The sequence below is a fragment of the Labrus mixtus genome, chromosome 2 (genome assembly GCF_963584025.1).
Source record: "Labrus mixtus chromosome 2, fLabMix1.1, whole genome shotgun sequence".
Classification (NCBI taxonomy): domain Eukaryota; kingdom Metazoa; phylum Chordata; class Actinopteri; order Labriformes; family Labridae; genus Labrus; species Labrus mixtus.
Genome location: NC_083613.1, coordinates 27,910,895 through 27,926,754, shown reverse-complemented (window position 1 = coordinate 27,926,754; position 15,860 = coordinate 27,910,895). Strand labels below are relative to the sequence as shown.

Below are 15,860 nucleotides of genomic sequence, written 5' to 3'. Positions count from 1 at the left end.
TTAAATCATAAAAAATGAATGAATTGAATTACTTTGAAATCATACGGGGGAAAAGAAGCAAGCAACCATTGAACTCAATCAACAAATCTGTTTTTTTGTAATTTGCTTTTCTGTTTAAAATTGTTTCTTTTCTTTTTGGTAGGATCGGTGGAACGTAATGTCATTAAGGAAATACATTTGAATTAACATACGGAAAATGTCCTCATGGCCTGCTTTAAGAACAGATGTGTCATCTTTCATTGGGAGAAAATAAATGAGCTCGACCACTACAAAGTTAAACTAGGCTTTCGCTTTAATTGACCACTTTAATGTTGTGAGTTCAGGAATGCAGATCGTTGTCTCTATTGAACACAATCTTATTTCTTATTTCTTTGAAGTATCTTTATCACAGGTCATTTAGGTGGTATTACATCTTAATGGTACTGTTTAGTTATGAGCGATAATAAGGGGGTTGATGCAGTAGCTGACATACTGTTGTGTGCTCTTGTGATGTTAAGATGCAATGTGTGTGTTGACCTCTCCCCTTCCTCATGCAGCGTAGCTACCAGCAGGATCCTGATACTGAGTCTATATTTAAATAGAAAGCTACAGTTGCATGGATGAGTACATGCAGGTGTAAATAACCTCCACAATACACCTGTAATAAGGTCAGACTGAAGGTAAGTTTTCTAAATTGACTGCAACATCATAATTAGAAATGCTCCTTTCCATCATGTCAAGAAAAGAAAATTAGTCACAGGTTTGATGAGTATTTTCTAATATCTCCCCCACACAAAAAATCTCTTGAACAGGGTCTGCTTTCAAGGACTACCTACCTACACTGATTCAGTTTAGCAGAACAACAAATGGCTGTTTTGCAGCAACCTCCAGTCAGCCAATGCATAAGTGCAAAACACTGCAGGAAGAAACATGTTTACAGCCTGGTACACGGCTGGTTTTGATCTCTATGGCTCATTTCTTTATGGTTAAAAAGTGAACAGGGGGTGAGGTTTTTTTAATAACTCATCCTTTTTGATTTTATTAGGGTCAAGGATTATGCACACATTTTCACATTTAGTGGCTTGGCTGATTATGACAGGAACGTGGCATTGTATCTGTCAAACAGTTCTTTTATATATGGCTAATCCTCCTCTTATAAATTCAAGGCATGGACAATAAAACATCCACTGTGTCAAGTGTTTCAAGTTTTACCTAGATACACACACATACACAAAACAGCACAACACTCAAACGTTTGTTTCCAGAGCAGTCAGAACTAAACACAGCACGTCATTGGGTAAGCAGACCTGGTTTTAACTTTAAAGACATTCTGCTGTAAAAACACAAGTCGGTATGCGTTAAGCAATTTGGTGCTATTTATGAATCCTTAAAAAACTTTGTAACATTCATCTGACAATGCTGAGCATTTATGTTTTTATTGAAGTTCCCTTGTATAACAACAACAACAACAACAACAACAACTACAGAAGAGGCTGACAACCTTCAGTGCTCAGAGGGTTGTGAATGGTATGTGGGAAGTTGAAAGTGCTGTGAAACATCTGACTTAACGTTATTGGGATATAGGGCTGTTTATTGTCATCTGTGAAGAGGTTGGTGCAAAACAACTTGTGGTAATTCCTTTATGGGAATATGCTGAAGAATACTTTATAAGGATAACAAATACAAAAGGCCTTGGGGAGCTCTATAGCATGAGGGAGGAAAGCAAGTAATCAATAAGATGCTTCAGATAACATCTTCTCCATGGTAATCATCTTGGAAATAAACACTCATGAACCTGCTGTCCATTAAACTTTGCATGACGAGAGTAGAAGCATTAAAGATAGAGTCAGTAGCTTTTTCCTAGAACATTAAATACAGACTTGTATAAAAGTAATGCCGCTCAATCATCATGTATGGGCCCCCAGAAATGTGTGGTGGTGACTGCCTGCAGAGACCATGTCCTCTGCCTGGATTCTGATGTTTTGGTTTGTTTAAGTTGACTTAATGGTTTCTGGGTAAGGGAGCTAGTGTGTATCCTCCAGCCAATGACAGCCCACAGGTGAGGTTTTGGAGTTGATATAATTCAGTGATCGCTCAGATTCAAACCAGCAAATATAACGGATGCGGTTATAGCGGCAAAGAAGAGAAAATATAACCACAGTGAGGCAAAATGGAAAGCGTATAAAGCTCGTTCCGTAATGAGGGTGAACCTTCGGTTTGGGTTTCGCACGCGGATGCAGAGTAAGCTGCTCTCTTTTTGACAGGCAGGTGCAAACCACAGGCGGTTAGCATGTGATAGCATGCAAACATATAGGCTTTTTCATTACAGCAAATTGAATCGGCCTTTTCTCAGGTAGCTTGCAGTGCAGCTACAGGAAGTAAACGTACACACTCAGTCCTGCAGTGGGCGCACGCTTCTCTAGGGGATGAGCCCAGGAGGAGGGGTCCAGTTTGAACGTTGTGTTTACAAGCTGCTACGAACATTTCTACTGACTCTTTCTTTAATGCGTAGAAGATGATCGTGAGCACCTGTGTTCATGAACTGGGTAATACGTTCACACAGTCCTCTACCATCTCAAATAGAAAGTGATGCGGTCCACTCCGACGGGCCACCTCGCTGGCCGTCTCCCCGCTGCTGCTGCGGAGATTAGGCTTCAGGTGTCGCTGTGAGAGGAGGAGCTCTAACGTATGAGCAGAGTCTGTTTTTACAGAGCTGGCGTGCGAGGCAGCGAGGTGTAGAGGTGTGAGTCCCCCGTTGGTCTGGGCGTTCAGCTGGGCTCCATGTTGCAGGAGAAGGCTCGCCACAGTGACACGGCTCCAGCGGCAGGCGCTGTGCAGGGGGGTCCAGCCGTCAATGGTGTGAGGGTTAACACTGGAGCCAGCAGCGAGCAAGGCAGAGACCACGTGAACGTGGCCGCTGTATGCTGCGCGGTGCAGAGGCGTGTAACCGTCCTCATCACAGCAGTGCACCAGAGAGGGGTCAGCAGTCAACAAACTTTGGACTGTAGAAAGCTGGAGGAAAACAACAGAAAGGCGGAGCATCAAGAAAAGATTAGGTGGCATGTTTAGTTGTTTAAGGTCCTGAAACTATAAGAATTTAACTTTCGTCTGATTATTTGAATCCTGCTGCAGCCTTTAACTTCCTGATTTGATTTGTTATTTGTGTCGTTGCATTGAAAAGGTTAAGACTGAATTTTCTTCTCTTTTGGAAAAGTATTTTCAAAACACGAAATGTATCAACATATGTGACAAGGGTCCCTTATTACTAAATTTATATGGAAAGAAACTCTGCAGAAATATCTTCCAACCCTTTGAGGATACTCTAGCTATTTAGTTTGCACTTCTCTACATTTGATGCATCTGAAAGAGAGAAATTGAAAGAAAAAAAGGGGCATTTGATAGGGACTACATGGCTATACAGTGTGTTTTGCATATTTTAATTGCCCAGTTTGCAGTGCAGGGTGTCTGTCATACGTTTGAAGTCAATTGTAACAAGCTGAAATTATGTTTTCATACCGAACTAAGCTCCCTTAAGGCTACATACTGAACAGGTATTTTTATGACCTGTGGGCTACTTAATATGATCTACATTTTTAAGTATGCAAGTGGAGAATTTTCAATGCCACTCGAGACATGCACTACCTCACTTATGGTTTAAGACAAGTCCAGGAAAAAGCTCTAGGGGGAGTAGCCTGTGGCATTACTCTAGGTCATTCGCTCAAAGGCAGAGTGTGCACAGGAAGCAAGGATGTAGGCACGACCTTTATAATCCCATGATGGAGATTTTCCCGTACTGATTTCTGTTAGGACGTGAAAAGACCTTCAACATATAAAAAACTTGTATACAAAAGATTGTGTAACCTTCCTTTCTAAATCAATCTAAAGGCAAAGTGTTAATCACAAAGCAATGGCTGACATAACTACAGTACAAAACTACACAGACATCACACAAAGTTATCATATAACACAACATTTCACATAAACAAGGCAGAGAAAGATAGAGAAGTCCGTAATGAAACTATTTTTGGCTTACAATACATTTGTAAGATAGTATTTTAGAGTCGAGGAAATGTTACATGGCAACAGAATTATTATGCTTAATAAATAGTAATTCAATTAGGACTGAATCACTGTTTATCTACCCATAGTGCATTGTGTTTTCACGACAGAAATGACTGAGAGAATTGATGATGCATTAAATTAAATGTGTTCACTCTTTTTTATTATTATTACTGTTTATTGGGTCGTGTTGTGGAGAGTGACGCAGCTTTTCATCACGCAACCTGATTTCTGATGTGTGCTCTCCTGGGTTTGATGCCTGCTTTCTTTGTTTTGTTTTTGTAATTAATCGAATTAAATGCCCCTTTTTTTCTTTTACATTTCGAAGTTAGAACAATAATCCTCCATGACCAAACATGTGGTAAAACTAGGATAAATGTTAGAGGTACTTTTGAAAGAGGAGAGATGTTAGAAGGCAGAAAAGTTTCAAGACCGACGCAGAACTGGCTAAACACTGAAGCTTCCGTTACTGCGACATGGCAACCTGTGTGTGCATCAACTCTAAGAAGGAGGGGTCGGGGGGGGGGGGGGGGGGGGGGGGGGAGACAGCTCTCTCCAATAAATGCCACGTGTCAGAGTTGCATATTGCTCCTTTACATAGGTGATGTTTAACCAATTCTATGTTTATTTATTCTTAAATGTTTAACAAATGACAACTAACTGCAACAAAACAGAGTCTAATTAACCCCCTCTCTCCTCCATAGTTGAAGCCAAGATCAAATAAGGAAAGTGTTAAAACATTAACAACATTCTGTATATAATCCCCTTCATAAAGAACACGTTTGAGATAAAACTACAGAGTATAAGTGAACCGGCAGAAAACTGCTTAGGATTGTTTTTTTTTGGTTGATTGATCATTCCAGTTATTCTCAAACTAAAAACAGATACAATTCTCCCTTACAGTACAGCTTCACCAATTTGGACATGTGCATATATATATATATATATTTTATAAAAAAGCACAGTTTGGTTTTGTAGTGTTGTTAAGAAAACAAAAGGAAAAACACATTTGAAATGTATCAGCCAGCTCTTGGTTTAACATTTGCTAGATCTGTTAATCTGTTATTCAAACAGGACACGGTAAATGATCAGAATTAATGAAGCAATTCTGCGTATGTTATTCCTAATCAGCATTCAAAGCAGCTACTCTCTCTCTCTAATATGAAAATATTAGTCTCCAGTGGCCATCAATTAAATATAATAAGCTGAAAATATAAAAAAGTAAGTAAACAGAAAGTATCCAACTGCCAGGGTTAGGGTTAGTTGTAATACACACAGTGTGTGGAGTGTTGGAGATTTATTTTGGCACAGTATTAAAAGCAATGGTTTAACTTCTCAGACAAATGCTAATTGACCCAAAGGCCGGACAATGGGCAGGTTTTTGATCGACTTTGTATCCCATCCATCCATCCATGATCTCCCGCTTATCCGGGGTCTTGGAGCAGCAGGCTAAGCAAGTCACCCCAGACGTCCCTCTCCCCAGCAACGTTTTCCAGCTCCTCCTGGGGGATCCCAAGGCCAGAAGGGATATATAATCCCTCCAGCGACCTCTGGTTCTACTCCTCCCAGTTTGACGTGCCCGGGGTTGAATATGTTATGTGTTTAACCATTGAACATACAAGATTCAAAATGTTGATATGGGCTTCAAAAATCCAGTATGAATTCCAGTTTTTACCAAATGCAATTTGTCACACCCAAAATGTTTTCATAACCACAACAATGTGTGTCCTTACGGCAGTGCAGCATTTTATAAAATGTCCAAATAGCATTAGGATTCTAGTTTCTCTCTTCACAAACTTGTTGGGGTCACCTTGAGGTCCTCGTAAAATGATGCTGAATCTTCATGTAAATCACAGTCTGAGCTTTCTCATTGTTACTTTTTAGATTACTTGTCATACTTGTCAAGGAGACAGAGAAAAATAACAATGGGCACAAAAGAACAAAAAGGTGGGACTGCTGGAAATTAATAAGCTGCTTGGTTTGATCCTGTAGCTGTATTGACCAGCTCTACAACTCCAATTAAATCTTTTTTTTTCCACTAGTGGGCAGCAGGTGCAGTTTTTAAAGGGTGCTGCCAAAACAAAACATCACTCACCCGATTGGTTTCAGCTGCCCACAAAATGAGCTCGGTTGGTTTGTCTTTGAGAGTCTCTTCTTTTTCTAGATACCACTCCTCACTGTGTTCCCCCTCCTCCTCCTCTTCCTCCTCTTCTTCCTCCACCTCCTGCTCCTCATCCTTGCTTCCTGTCCACAGGCTGCTGGCCCCTCGGGGGATCAGGTGTCCATGTGTATTCAGGAGCTCCAGCTGGTTGAAGTCTTCTGGAAACTCCATCACTTGTTTCTGCCAGAGGATGACAGACAGAGAGAGGAACAAGTGCATTAGACGGACCTAACGGAGAGAACATTTTAAAATTTGGTTGTGGGAAGGATGGTTTTTAGAGAATGATAAAAACTAAACAAAAGGTTGAGCGTAACTGGAAGTGGGCTAAAGAAAAAGGTGCATAACTTCAAAATCGATTCTCAGACTTGACTCTGTGGAAAGGGTTAACATGAGCCAAATTACAGCTGATAAAATGTTCAAGCCAGTTAATGAAAAAGATATGTTACACACACATTTATAACACATCCCCTTTCATAACTCGTTAATGTGTTGTCCTACATTCTTGTCTTTTGTGCTGCACCCTTGAACTAAGCAGAGTTGTTTGTTCTTATTTCAACCAGTTCTTATCCCTGTAATTAGAGGCAGCTCTCTCTCTCTCTCTCTTAAGCGTTTATGCATGTAAATGCATGCCAGTGTTTCCCCTAGGTTTACAGCGTTGGGGGGGTGGGGGGGACAAGCCGACATAAACACTTGAAGGAATCCTGGTGTTCATGTGTTACTTTTAATGACAGCTGTCCTTTTCTGTCGGAAAGGTTTCCTTAAATGACTTCTCTCCCTGATTTCCGACTCTAACCACTATCCTATCTCTACAATAAAGGCTCAAAAAGCCCAAAAATAAATATTATTCAAGTAAAATATTATTTTACTTGACTTTCAGGGAAGGGGGGGGGGGGGCCCCGCAACAGTATATATATATAATGGTAGGGGAAACACTGCATGCAGATACTGCTATTGTTTAGTCGCTTTTAAAATTAAAAATTGTTGACAGATTCATGGATTTAATTAGGCTCAAAATGTGTTTCTAAAGAAATCAATTCATCTGTTGTTTTACAGCTGAAAAAACGAATTACTTAATCAACAATTATTGGCAACGATTATATAATTGCTGAAATGTCTAAACATGTTTTACAGCAGAATTGTAGACTTCCATTTCAGCTTTTCAATTATGATTCACTTCTGTCTGTCTGTGTTTTATATCAGGGTTAATTTAACACCAATAAATTAAACAAAACAAAACAAACTTCCCTATGGAGTTTGAAAAGTGATGGAAATTACTACTTTCTGACTTTTTGAATATCAAACATGTAATTGATAAAATAGTTATAACATTTCAAAATAACTACTAATAAGATAAGAATTGAGACAGGCAAGATTTTAGCTCTCGTTTCTAATGTTTGTCTTTTATATAATTGTACTTACACTGTGCAGTGTGTCAGGACAAGACACAGACTTAAACTACAATGCATGAATGTTGTTCTATTTCCATAACAGTAAGAATAGACACATTATTAGAAACTCTAAGCAGTATTAAATACAACAGTTCTACATCACCACAAACTACTCTAAATAAAACGTGATATATAGATATATAGTTTCATAAAAAGCGAGCAGTATAAGCATGTCTCTTAAAGGAGATTGACACACAGCTTTAGCTCAGTGTCTTGTGAACTACATAACGCTAAACACAATAAACATTAACCTCACATTTATTAACGTCAGTGTCGCAATATTGAATTAACATTTTCTTTAAACACACAAACCTGCGTATTTCATTTACTGCTATGGTCAACGTTGCCGTAATTCCACGACAACCTTCCAGTTTTTGCGGGTTCACAACAAACCAAACTCATCTGAGGACACATGGGATATGTAGTTGTTTACCGCAGAAGCTTAAGCGACGCTGTCGGTGAAGAGACAACACTACCCACAATCCATCGCAGTTGCCGTTGTCTTCTTCTCTAGCTGAACGCTTAGTAGTCCAGACTGCTGTGTCATTCTGTTTCCGCCATCTACCGACTATGTCTGAATTATGGCAAACTAAAGTGATGAAAAGCCGACAAAGAGTGTACTCTATAGTACAGTGTACTATATCACGTGACTGTATTATTTTTTTCACTATGATTTTTTTACTATTTTATCGTCCGACAAGAATAAACTAAATATTTTGCAGCTGGAGACTGTAAATAACCTTAAGTGTTCTTAAGACATCATTTATGAATCTTGTTTTTACTTTTATAACTAATTTTACTCTTTCATTTTCCTCTTGTCTTATAATGCATGACTTATTTACATTTACATTTATGACTTATTTATGCAAAAACAGTAAACACACACTGGTTAAACTGATCCTGAAACTAACAATAGCAGTAACAATTGCTATTGCTCATCAATGTGACTAAGAGGAATACAAATATGATAGTAATTGTAGGAGCCTTATTGCTCATCATGTTAAATTTATGGATGCATGTAATACTTTTTGGTAGCTGGAGAGGTGCCAGGCCACTTCCTGAGCACTGCCGAGGTGCCATTGAGCAAGGCACCTAACCCCCCCCACAAGCCCAGGAGCGCCCGCCGTGGGCAGCCCCCCCACCCTGAGACCCCTCCATTAGTGCATGTCCACAGGATCCTGTTTGTGTATTTCAGTTCATGTTTACTAGACAGAGTGTAAAAACGAATTTCCCCTCGCGGGATCAATAAAGTATAAATTCTTCTTCTTCTTCTTCTTCTTCTAGTAGAGAGTGGAGCCACACAGTCTTTTTTGTATAGTTTTGGATTAACCTGCATCTGTTTTTTGTTTATTTTTGTTTAAGTAAACATTTAAACTTTGATCATTTGGTCCTGTGGATTTTTTTGGATGAAAATTACGTAAGAGAGGAGTTTTGGGAGCGTCAAGCTACGGCTTCATTCAGTGGATACCTACAGTAATAGAAATATGATCATCATAGTCACACTAATAGAACAAGAAATACACAACACAGCAAGGACGAATGATGGGTGAACGGGTCATGAAGGAATAGGCTACAGATGGCAACAGAGAGGAGGAGAGGGGGGCTCTGTCGATCAAGTCTCCCAGCAGTCTAAGTCGTTAGCTGCACCACGAGGGGCTGGTTCAAAGCAAATGCTTAACCGGTGTTCTGCTGAGATGTGCTCCCTTATGAAATAATGCTCCCAATACATAATAACTATATTTTGAACCACTTCACACTCCAGGTGAACGTAAAGGCAGACAAAACCACTGCTTTTGAAACTCTAATATAAAACACATATTTAAGATTGTAGATGCATGACCCCTTTTAAATAATGTGCACAGAGCTGCTTTGTAGCACATCGTGATGGGAAGCGCTAGTCGATGTTCAAACTACAAGCTTGATTAGAAAATAAAAATTGTTACACCAGGCCAATCACCATGGCCAGGGCCGTCACATTATTTTTAAACAGAGGCACCTGATCGGCTTCATCAACCATAAACGATCAATTATTGCACCCCCACAGGAAATATAAAAAATAAAAGCGAAAAGTTGACTCAGGTTGTAATTAGAGAGCAGATATCCAGAGTGCCTCGTGGGCGAATCAGGCATCTTTTATTCACAAATCACATCTACTACAGAACAATGGAGATATATAGATTAGAGATATCGGAAAGAGATGTTTGCCCCAATCATCCATCTGTTTTCATGTCTGTACATAAAAACATACAAGAAAAGCAGCCCTAAAATGATTCATTTTCAAACCATTGTCATTTTTTCCCCACTACCTGTAGGTAATTGGTTTCAATTCAAATCAGTTAAAGTAACAACATACAGCCCTTATATAGAAAATCCTTCTCTGCACAGAAATTGAGAGCCATTGAGGATTATTCTAAAAGCTGAATGCACAAATAATAAAGTGTACATTCACTTTATGTTCAAAATACCAAATTGTTTCATGACAAATATATCACATAACCGGTCCTTTTCAAATCTATTTTATTGGTCATGAGGAGCAGATATGAACATTTACATGCCCTATTGTCCCTGTATGATTATTGTGTTTAGCTCCTGAGCATCATTGACCCTGATTAGATCCAGCAGCACATCTGAAATGATATAATACTCACTGACAGAAACATATGAAACCTCGTGAAGTCTTCAAAAAAGATTCTTTAAAAGCCTGGTGGGAAGACAATTAAGGGTAACTTGGATTTTTGAATATGAATGTGAGTGTTTACTTATGAAGACAGATAAGATGTTTTTAAATGAGTCACTGCATGAGCCACATCTTGTCCCTCTGTTGGAAAGGAACATTTATAAAAAAGATTAAGTGCAGTGTCTCTTGGTCGACTTAATGTCATGGTGTCAGAACTTCCTATAGATCTAATGTTTGCTTATGTTTCTGCAATGAAAACATGACTTCAACGGTTTGTATAGAATAGAATAAGTATTTATTATCCACCAGACATGGAAAGCTGCCTGACCTAAAGATATGGTCTATGGTACATTTTTATTTTCTAGTCTTCTGACTACTCAGAGCGTCTTTGCGTCTACACCGGAGGTCACACCGACACATTCATACCCATTCACACACGAGGACAAATGCTGCCACGTAAAGTGGCCATCAGTATTACCTAATCCCATTAGTACACATTCATACGCCGCTGCCGAAGCAACGTGGGAAACTTGGCCCAAGGACACATTGGACATGTGGCTGCAGGAGCTGGGGATCAAACCCCCAACCTTCCGGCAGCGAGACCTGCGACTCTACCACTGAGCCACAAAAAATACAGTAGAAACAGTTCATGTCATGGTTCGGATCAGTCATTTTGTAAGGTTCACAATGTTAATCGCACTAGTGATAAATTACTTCTTCAATAGATTTTTTAGTTCTCAGTAGGACTCTATTCAACCTCCCTGAGCTCTGAGGCTCCAACTGGCAGAAGAGTGAGTGGGAGTTATCTGCTAGGATACTCTTTGCTTTCCTCCTTGTCCTTTCAGTAAATAGTTGAGACCTAGGTTTTTGTGGTTTGCCCTCTATTTGCCCCTGCGTTGACCCAATCTTCGAGAGTTAATTCTTTAATCTACAGCTCAAGTGATCTTTCCTAGATTTGCTGACAGACACCTTGACCAAGGCCACTGACTTTTCTAAAGAGGTTAAAGTTGCAGAGAGCATTTCTAGAAAACATTCTCTGTATATTCAGAGAAGCTAAGCTTGCATCCCTGAACTGTGCCAAGGTTTTTAAGGGTTTTCCACAGTACAAACACGTTGGCCGTCTAGTGAAACTGGTTCTGTTTTGAGATCTTGTTCAGTGCAGATGATTACTTCTTTTATATTGGCCCCATTCATTTCTAGCCTGCTAGAGCGACACCCCATGTCTCCAGGCCTTACCTTTGTGTGGGGTTTAAATATGCAGCGTCACCGGAAGGGTCATTACATTCTGTAACAACAAGGGCTGCGTACTTAATTGATCTTATATTCACCAGTAAATCGAGAAAGCACCCAGGGTAAAGAACACAGCCTTGGGGGCAGACATTGCTCACTTTGTTCACATCTGACACAAACATAGACAGAAAATCTATAATCCAGAGAAGTAGCCCTGAGTTGATATTTAGATCAATGAGTCTTTACAGGAGAATATCAGTCTATATTGAATTAAAGGCCAAACTAAAATCCACAAATAAAACCATGGCATATACCCTTTAGAAAGTCAGTTACAGCATCGTCTGTGCGTCTGTTGCTTTTTTATGGGAATTGGAGTGGGTCTGAAGGTCTGTATTTTTACAGTCTATGGTCTGAAGTGCCACAGAGGAGGTCAGGTGACCAACCCTGCTCCAAAGTTTTACACAGTATAGAAGGTAATGCAATAGGACGAAAATCATTTGGTATACTCGCACCTGTTTTGTTTTTTTGGGCACAGATCTAATTATTAAGTAACTTCTATGCCTTTGGCACTGTGTGCAAACCTAAAAGGAACTGAAATAACCTTCCAAAAAACACCTTTTAATTGAGGAGTGCAGTCTTTAAGCAGATGGACTTTCAAACTGTCTGGGCCAATGGTTTTATTTGGTTTTAATTCAAAACGACTTGCTGCAACATCATGCTCATTAATGTTCCATTAGGGGGGAAAGTATGGTTGCTTTCGCATAGACTTGATCTTATAGAACCTGACATTTCAAGCGATCCCCCACCTTGTTCCCCCATTGTCCTATGCTAAGCTAACTATTTTCTGGTTGTAGCTTAATATCCAGCATAGAGGCAATAGTGGCATCAAGCAATAAAAAAGTATTTTCCAATAAGTAAACGCAATGTCTTATTTTGAAGGTGAAAAGTAAACAAAAGACAGCCATACCCTAATCAAATGTTCACTTTAGATCAAATAAAGAAATATGAAGACCAAAGATAAGATGTCCCCTGACTGCATATACTCGTTTTCATCTCGTTTAAATCACTCTGCAACAGACAACTCCATCTGCTTTAACATGACAAGCTACAAATGAGGAATTTGACAGAATGATCCACATTAGATTAAGTCATGAGGTCAGGGGAACCAATGAGTAAGATCCTGATGTGAATTCTCAAATGTGAATTTGATCAGGTTTCATAAATGATTTGTTGCATAAAGAATTAATAAAATTCAGACTAGATGAGTGACTCATCAGATTGAACTGTGGGCTTTTGTCAGCTGTTAACATTTACAGACAATGACACCATGTTATATACTCAAAAATCAAAAAGCTCATGTGTACCACTATGGGCTGATGGTATATATATTTATTTTATAAATGTAGAGAGAAATACAGAATTATTGACATAAGCGGTGGGAAACAGTCCCCATGTCCTCACACTTACTACACTTCCTTTCTTCATCATTATTCATCGATTCAGCTTGGATCAAATGACAGAGACATCTTTGAGTGACTGGATGTGTGAATGGATCTCACACTGTTATAGTCATGGCTTTTGTACGGAATTGTCATGCAAATTATTTGTTGTTTAATTAAAAAGGATCAAAATTTGAGTCATCAAGGATGAGTCTGGGGCCCATAAGTCATTCTCAAGATGACAATTTAAATAATCAAATACACTTCCTTCATCATGATCAGCACACATCCGTTTTGTTACTGTCACAGCGCTGTCAATTTCTCAATCAATTTTAACACCAGGCAGCAGAACATCAAATCTTACACCCCCGATTTGATCATTATAATCAAATTTAATCACTTTTACAGAAATCTCCAGATGTTAATGCAATTTTAATTACAGTTACACTCCACCCACCAAATTATCAGTAGACAAATGCTCCTTCCTTTAAAACAAAAATGATTAATTACATTTCTGACATGAATAATTTGGCAACATAACGTTAAGAAAGATGGGTTTTAAATGTTCTACCAAAGGAGCAGAGCGACCCAGCCTCAATCTGCAGTTAGATTGTAGATTTAAAGTTCATGTTTCTCCTGCACAGTAATGGCTGACATCTGTTTCTTCATCAACACATTAATATATGAACAAGTTGAACTGCACAGTAAAAAAAAATTATAATTTCACTACGCTATAAATATATTTTAAGAATTCTTCTACAGCATGCTCAGCAGACATCAACATAGCCTACACTGTAGATTACTCTATATTGCCCAAATGCTTTCAATTTATATTTGCATCTTACACATTTATACTCACTAACAGCCCCTCAATGTAAATCTGTAAAACTAACCTATTGCAACATTCCTTATCACATTTCTAACATACTTCAAGCCAAGGTACTACAATCAATGCATTAACACGAATCAATGAATAAAAATTGTGCTTCTGGATTGTGAAAGGTATGCATGTGCATACACTGGTACTTTATGTCAGGGAGAGATCAAGATTCTTTGGGGCCCTGGGGCATAAATCAGCTGGAGTTTCTTTGCCCACGGCTCATTTCTCCCACTTTACACGCCATCAAGGACAGGCCTTGATGTATTTTCTTTAACACTATGTTACATGACAGGTTGATTGACTTTAGTACAGGTAATATGGATCCCTTGAATATGCTTTAACTGGCTGTCACCAGTATTTACTGTGGGCAAGGCAAGTTTATTTATATTGCACATTTTAGAAACAAGGCAATTCAAAGTGCTTGACACAAGCCAGTTCTGTTTAACATCCTAGAACGTCTTCTCAAGGTTTTAGAGTCACAGTTTGTTCTGTCTGTGTTGGGCACAGCCTTAAGGTGCCCTGGAAACCCCACCAAGGGGTGCTGTGGTAGTAAGTGTTCATTAAATTGAATTGAAATAATTCATTTAAAATGTTTTTTTTTTTTAAAAGCCCAAAATATATTTAAGACAGGTTGAAAATAAAAAAATAACAGTTACTGTAAGATATGACATGACACAAAATAAATAATAAGCCTATTAATGAAGCCCAATTCCAAGAATGAAGGTAAAGTAGGTAAGAAGAGTCTGAACTGATGGGAAGGCAGCAGTTAATAAAATGTATTAATTCCTGTTTTTCAAAGAACTAATATGTAGAGATGTATGGTTTCATGTTCCACAGGAAAATGTTTTTTCCCCTGCTTGGTTCTGATTCCAGGAACAGTGAGTAAATCTGTCTCAGAGGACCTAAGAGGTCTTGATGTCTAGTAAGGGACTACAGACCATTTAATGTTTTTTAGACGAGGAGCAGGATTTTAAAATATATCCTTTGACTCACAGGAAGCCAGTGAAGAGATCTGAGGGCTGGTGTTATGTGCTCGACTCTCTTGGTGTTGGTGAGGACTCCGGCAGCAGTCTTCTGGACGATCTGCAGCTGTCTGATGGTTTTCTTAGTCAGACCTGTGAAAACACTGTTACAATAATCAAGCCTGCTGAATATAAAATCAGTTTCTCTGTGTCCTGTTTGGACAGAAAACCTTTCATTCTTGCTATATTTTTAAGATGGTAATAGGCTGATTTGTAACTGTCTTCATATTGCCGTTAAGGTTAAGGTCTGAGTCCATAATTACACCAATATGGCTTGCTTTGTAGATTTCAGTGACATGGAGTCACCTGACCTTTAACCTTTCTTCTTTAGGGCCGAATATGAGTATTTATGAGTATTTTTTTTCTTTATTTAACTGTAGGAAATGTTGGCACATTCACTCACTGATTTCTTCAATACACTTACTCAGTGAGTTTAAGGGACTGTAGTCATGATTACACTGCGATATATAGTTCTGTGTCATCTGCATCAGCATCGTAAGCGATGTTATGATGTTCCAGAATCCGAGCAATCGGCAGCATGTACTGTAGATGTTAAAAAAGAATGGGCCCAAGAAATGATCCTTGGGGAATGCCATATTTTATCTTTCTACACTGAGATTCATAATTACCAAAGGACACAAAATAGTCCCTCTTGTAGGTATGTTTTGAACCAATCCAGTACACTACCAGAAAGTCCCCCCTATCGTTCCAGTCCGTTGAGCAGTATGTTGTGGTAAACAACTTTTGCCGCATTACTGTAAGTTTGATATTGGCCTATAGTTGTTTATCGAGGTTGGACATTTTTAAAAGTAATTAAACTACAGCAGTCCTCAGGCAGCATGGAATAACACCTGACTGATGAGAGCTGTTGACTATTGGTGGTGCTATGCTGGTAACAACATTCTTAAAAAGGTACCTGGCAGAGTGTCAAGGCGGCAGGTAATTTGCTTTAAGTGATGTACAGT

The 15,860-nt window shown here is 39.0% G+C and overlaps 1 protein-coding gene across 1 annotated transcript; it reads right to left on the bottom strand.

Moving 5' to 3' along the window:
* Window positions 1-1,399: 1,399 nt before the first annotated feature.
* Window positions 1,400-6,678, bottom strand: ankrd49 (ankyrin repeat domain 49). The gene is made up of 2 exons (XM_061059889.1): window positions 6,134-6,678; window positions 1,400-2,991 (listed from the first exon to the last, which is right to left on the bottom strand). Exons 1-2 carry the CDS (start codon window positions 6,416-6,418, stop codon window positions 2,515-2,517), a joined length of 762 nt encoding a protein of 253 aa, XP_060915872.1. The 5' UTR covers window positions 6,419-6,678; the 3' UTR covers window positions 1,400-2,514.
* Between the last annotated feature and the right edge of the window lie 9,182 nt (window positions 6,679-15,860).

Coding starts and splice junctions, on each gene's coding strand:
- ankrd49 (XM_061059889.1), bottom strand. CDS start 6,418: ATGCACTTGTTCCTCTCTCTGTCTGTCATCCTCTGGCAGAAACAAGTG. Junction 2,992..6,133: donor GGGCAGCTGAAACCAATCGG/GTGAGTGATGTT, acceptor GTTTTCCTCCAG/CTTTCTACAGTCCAAAGTTT.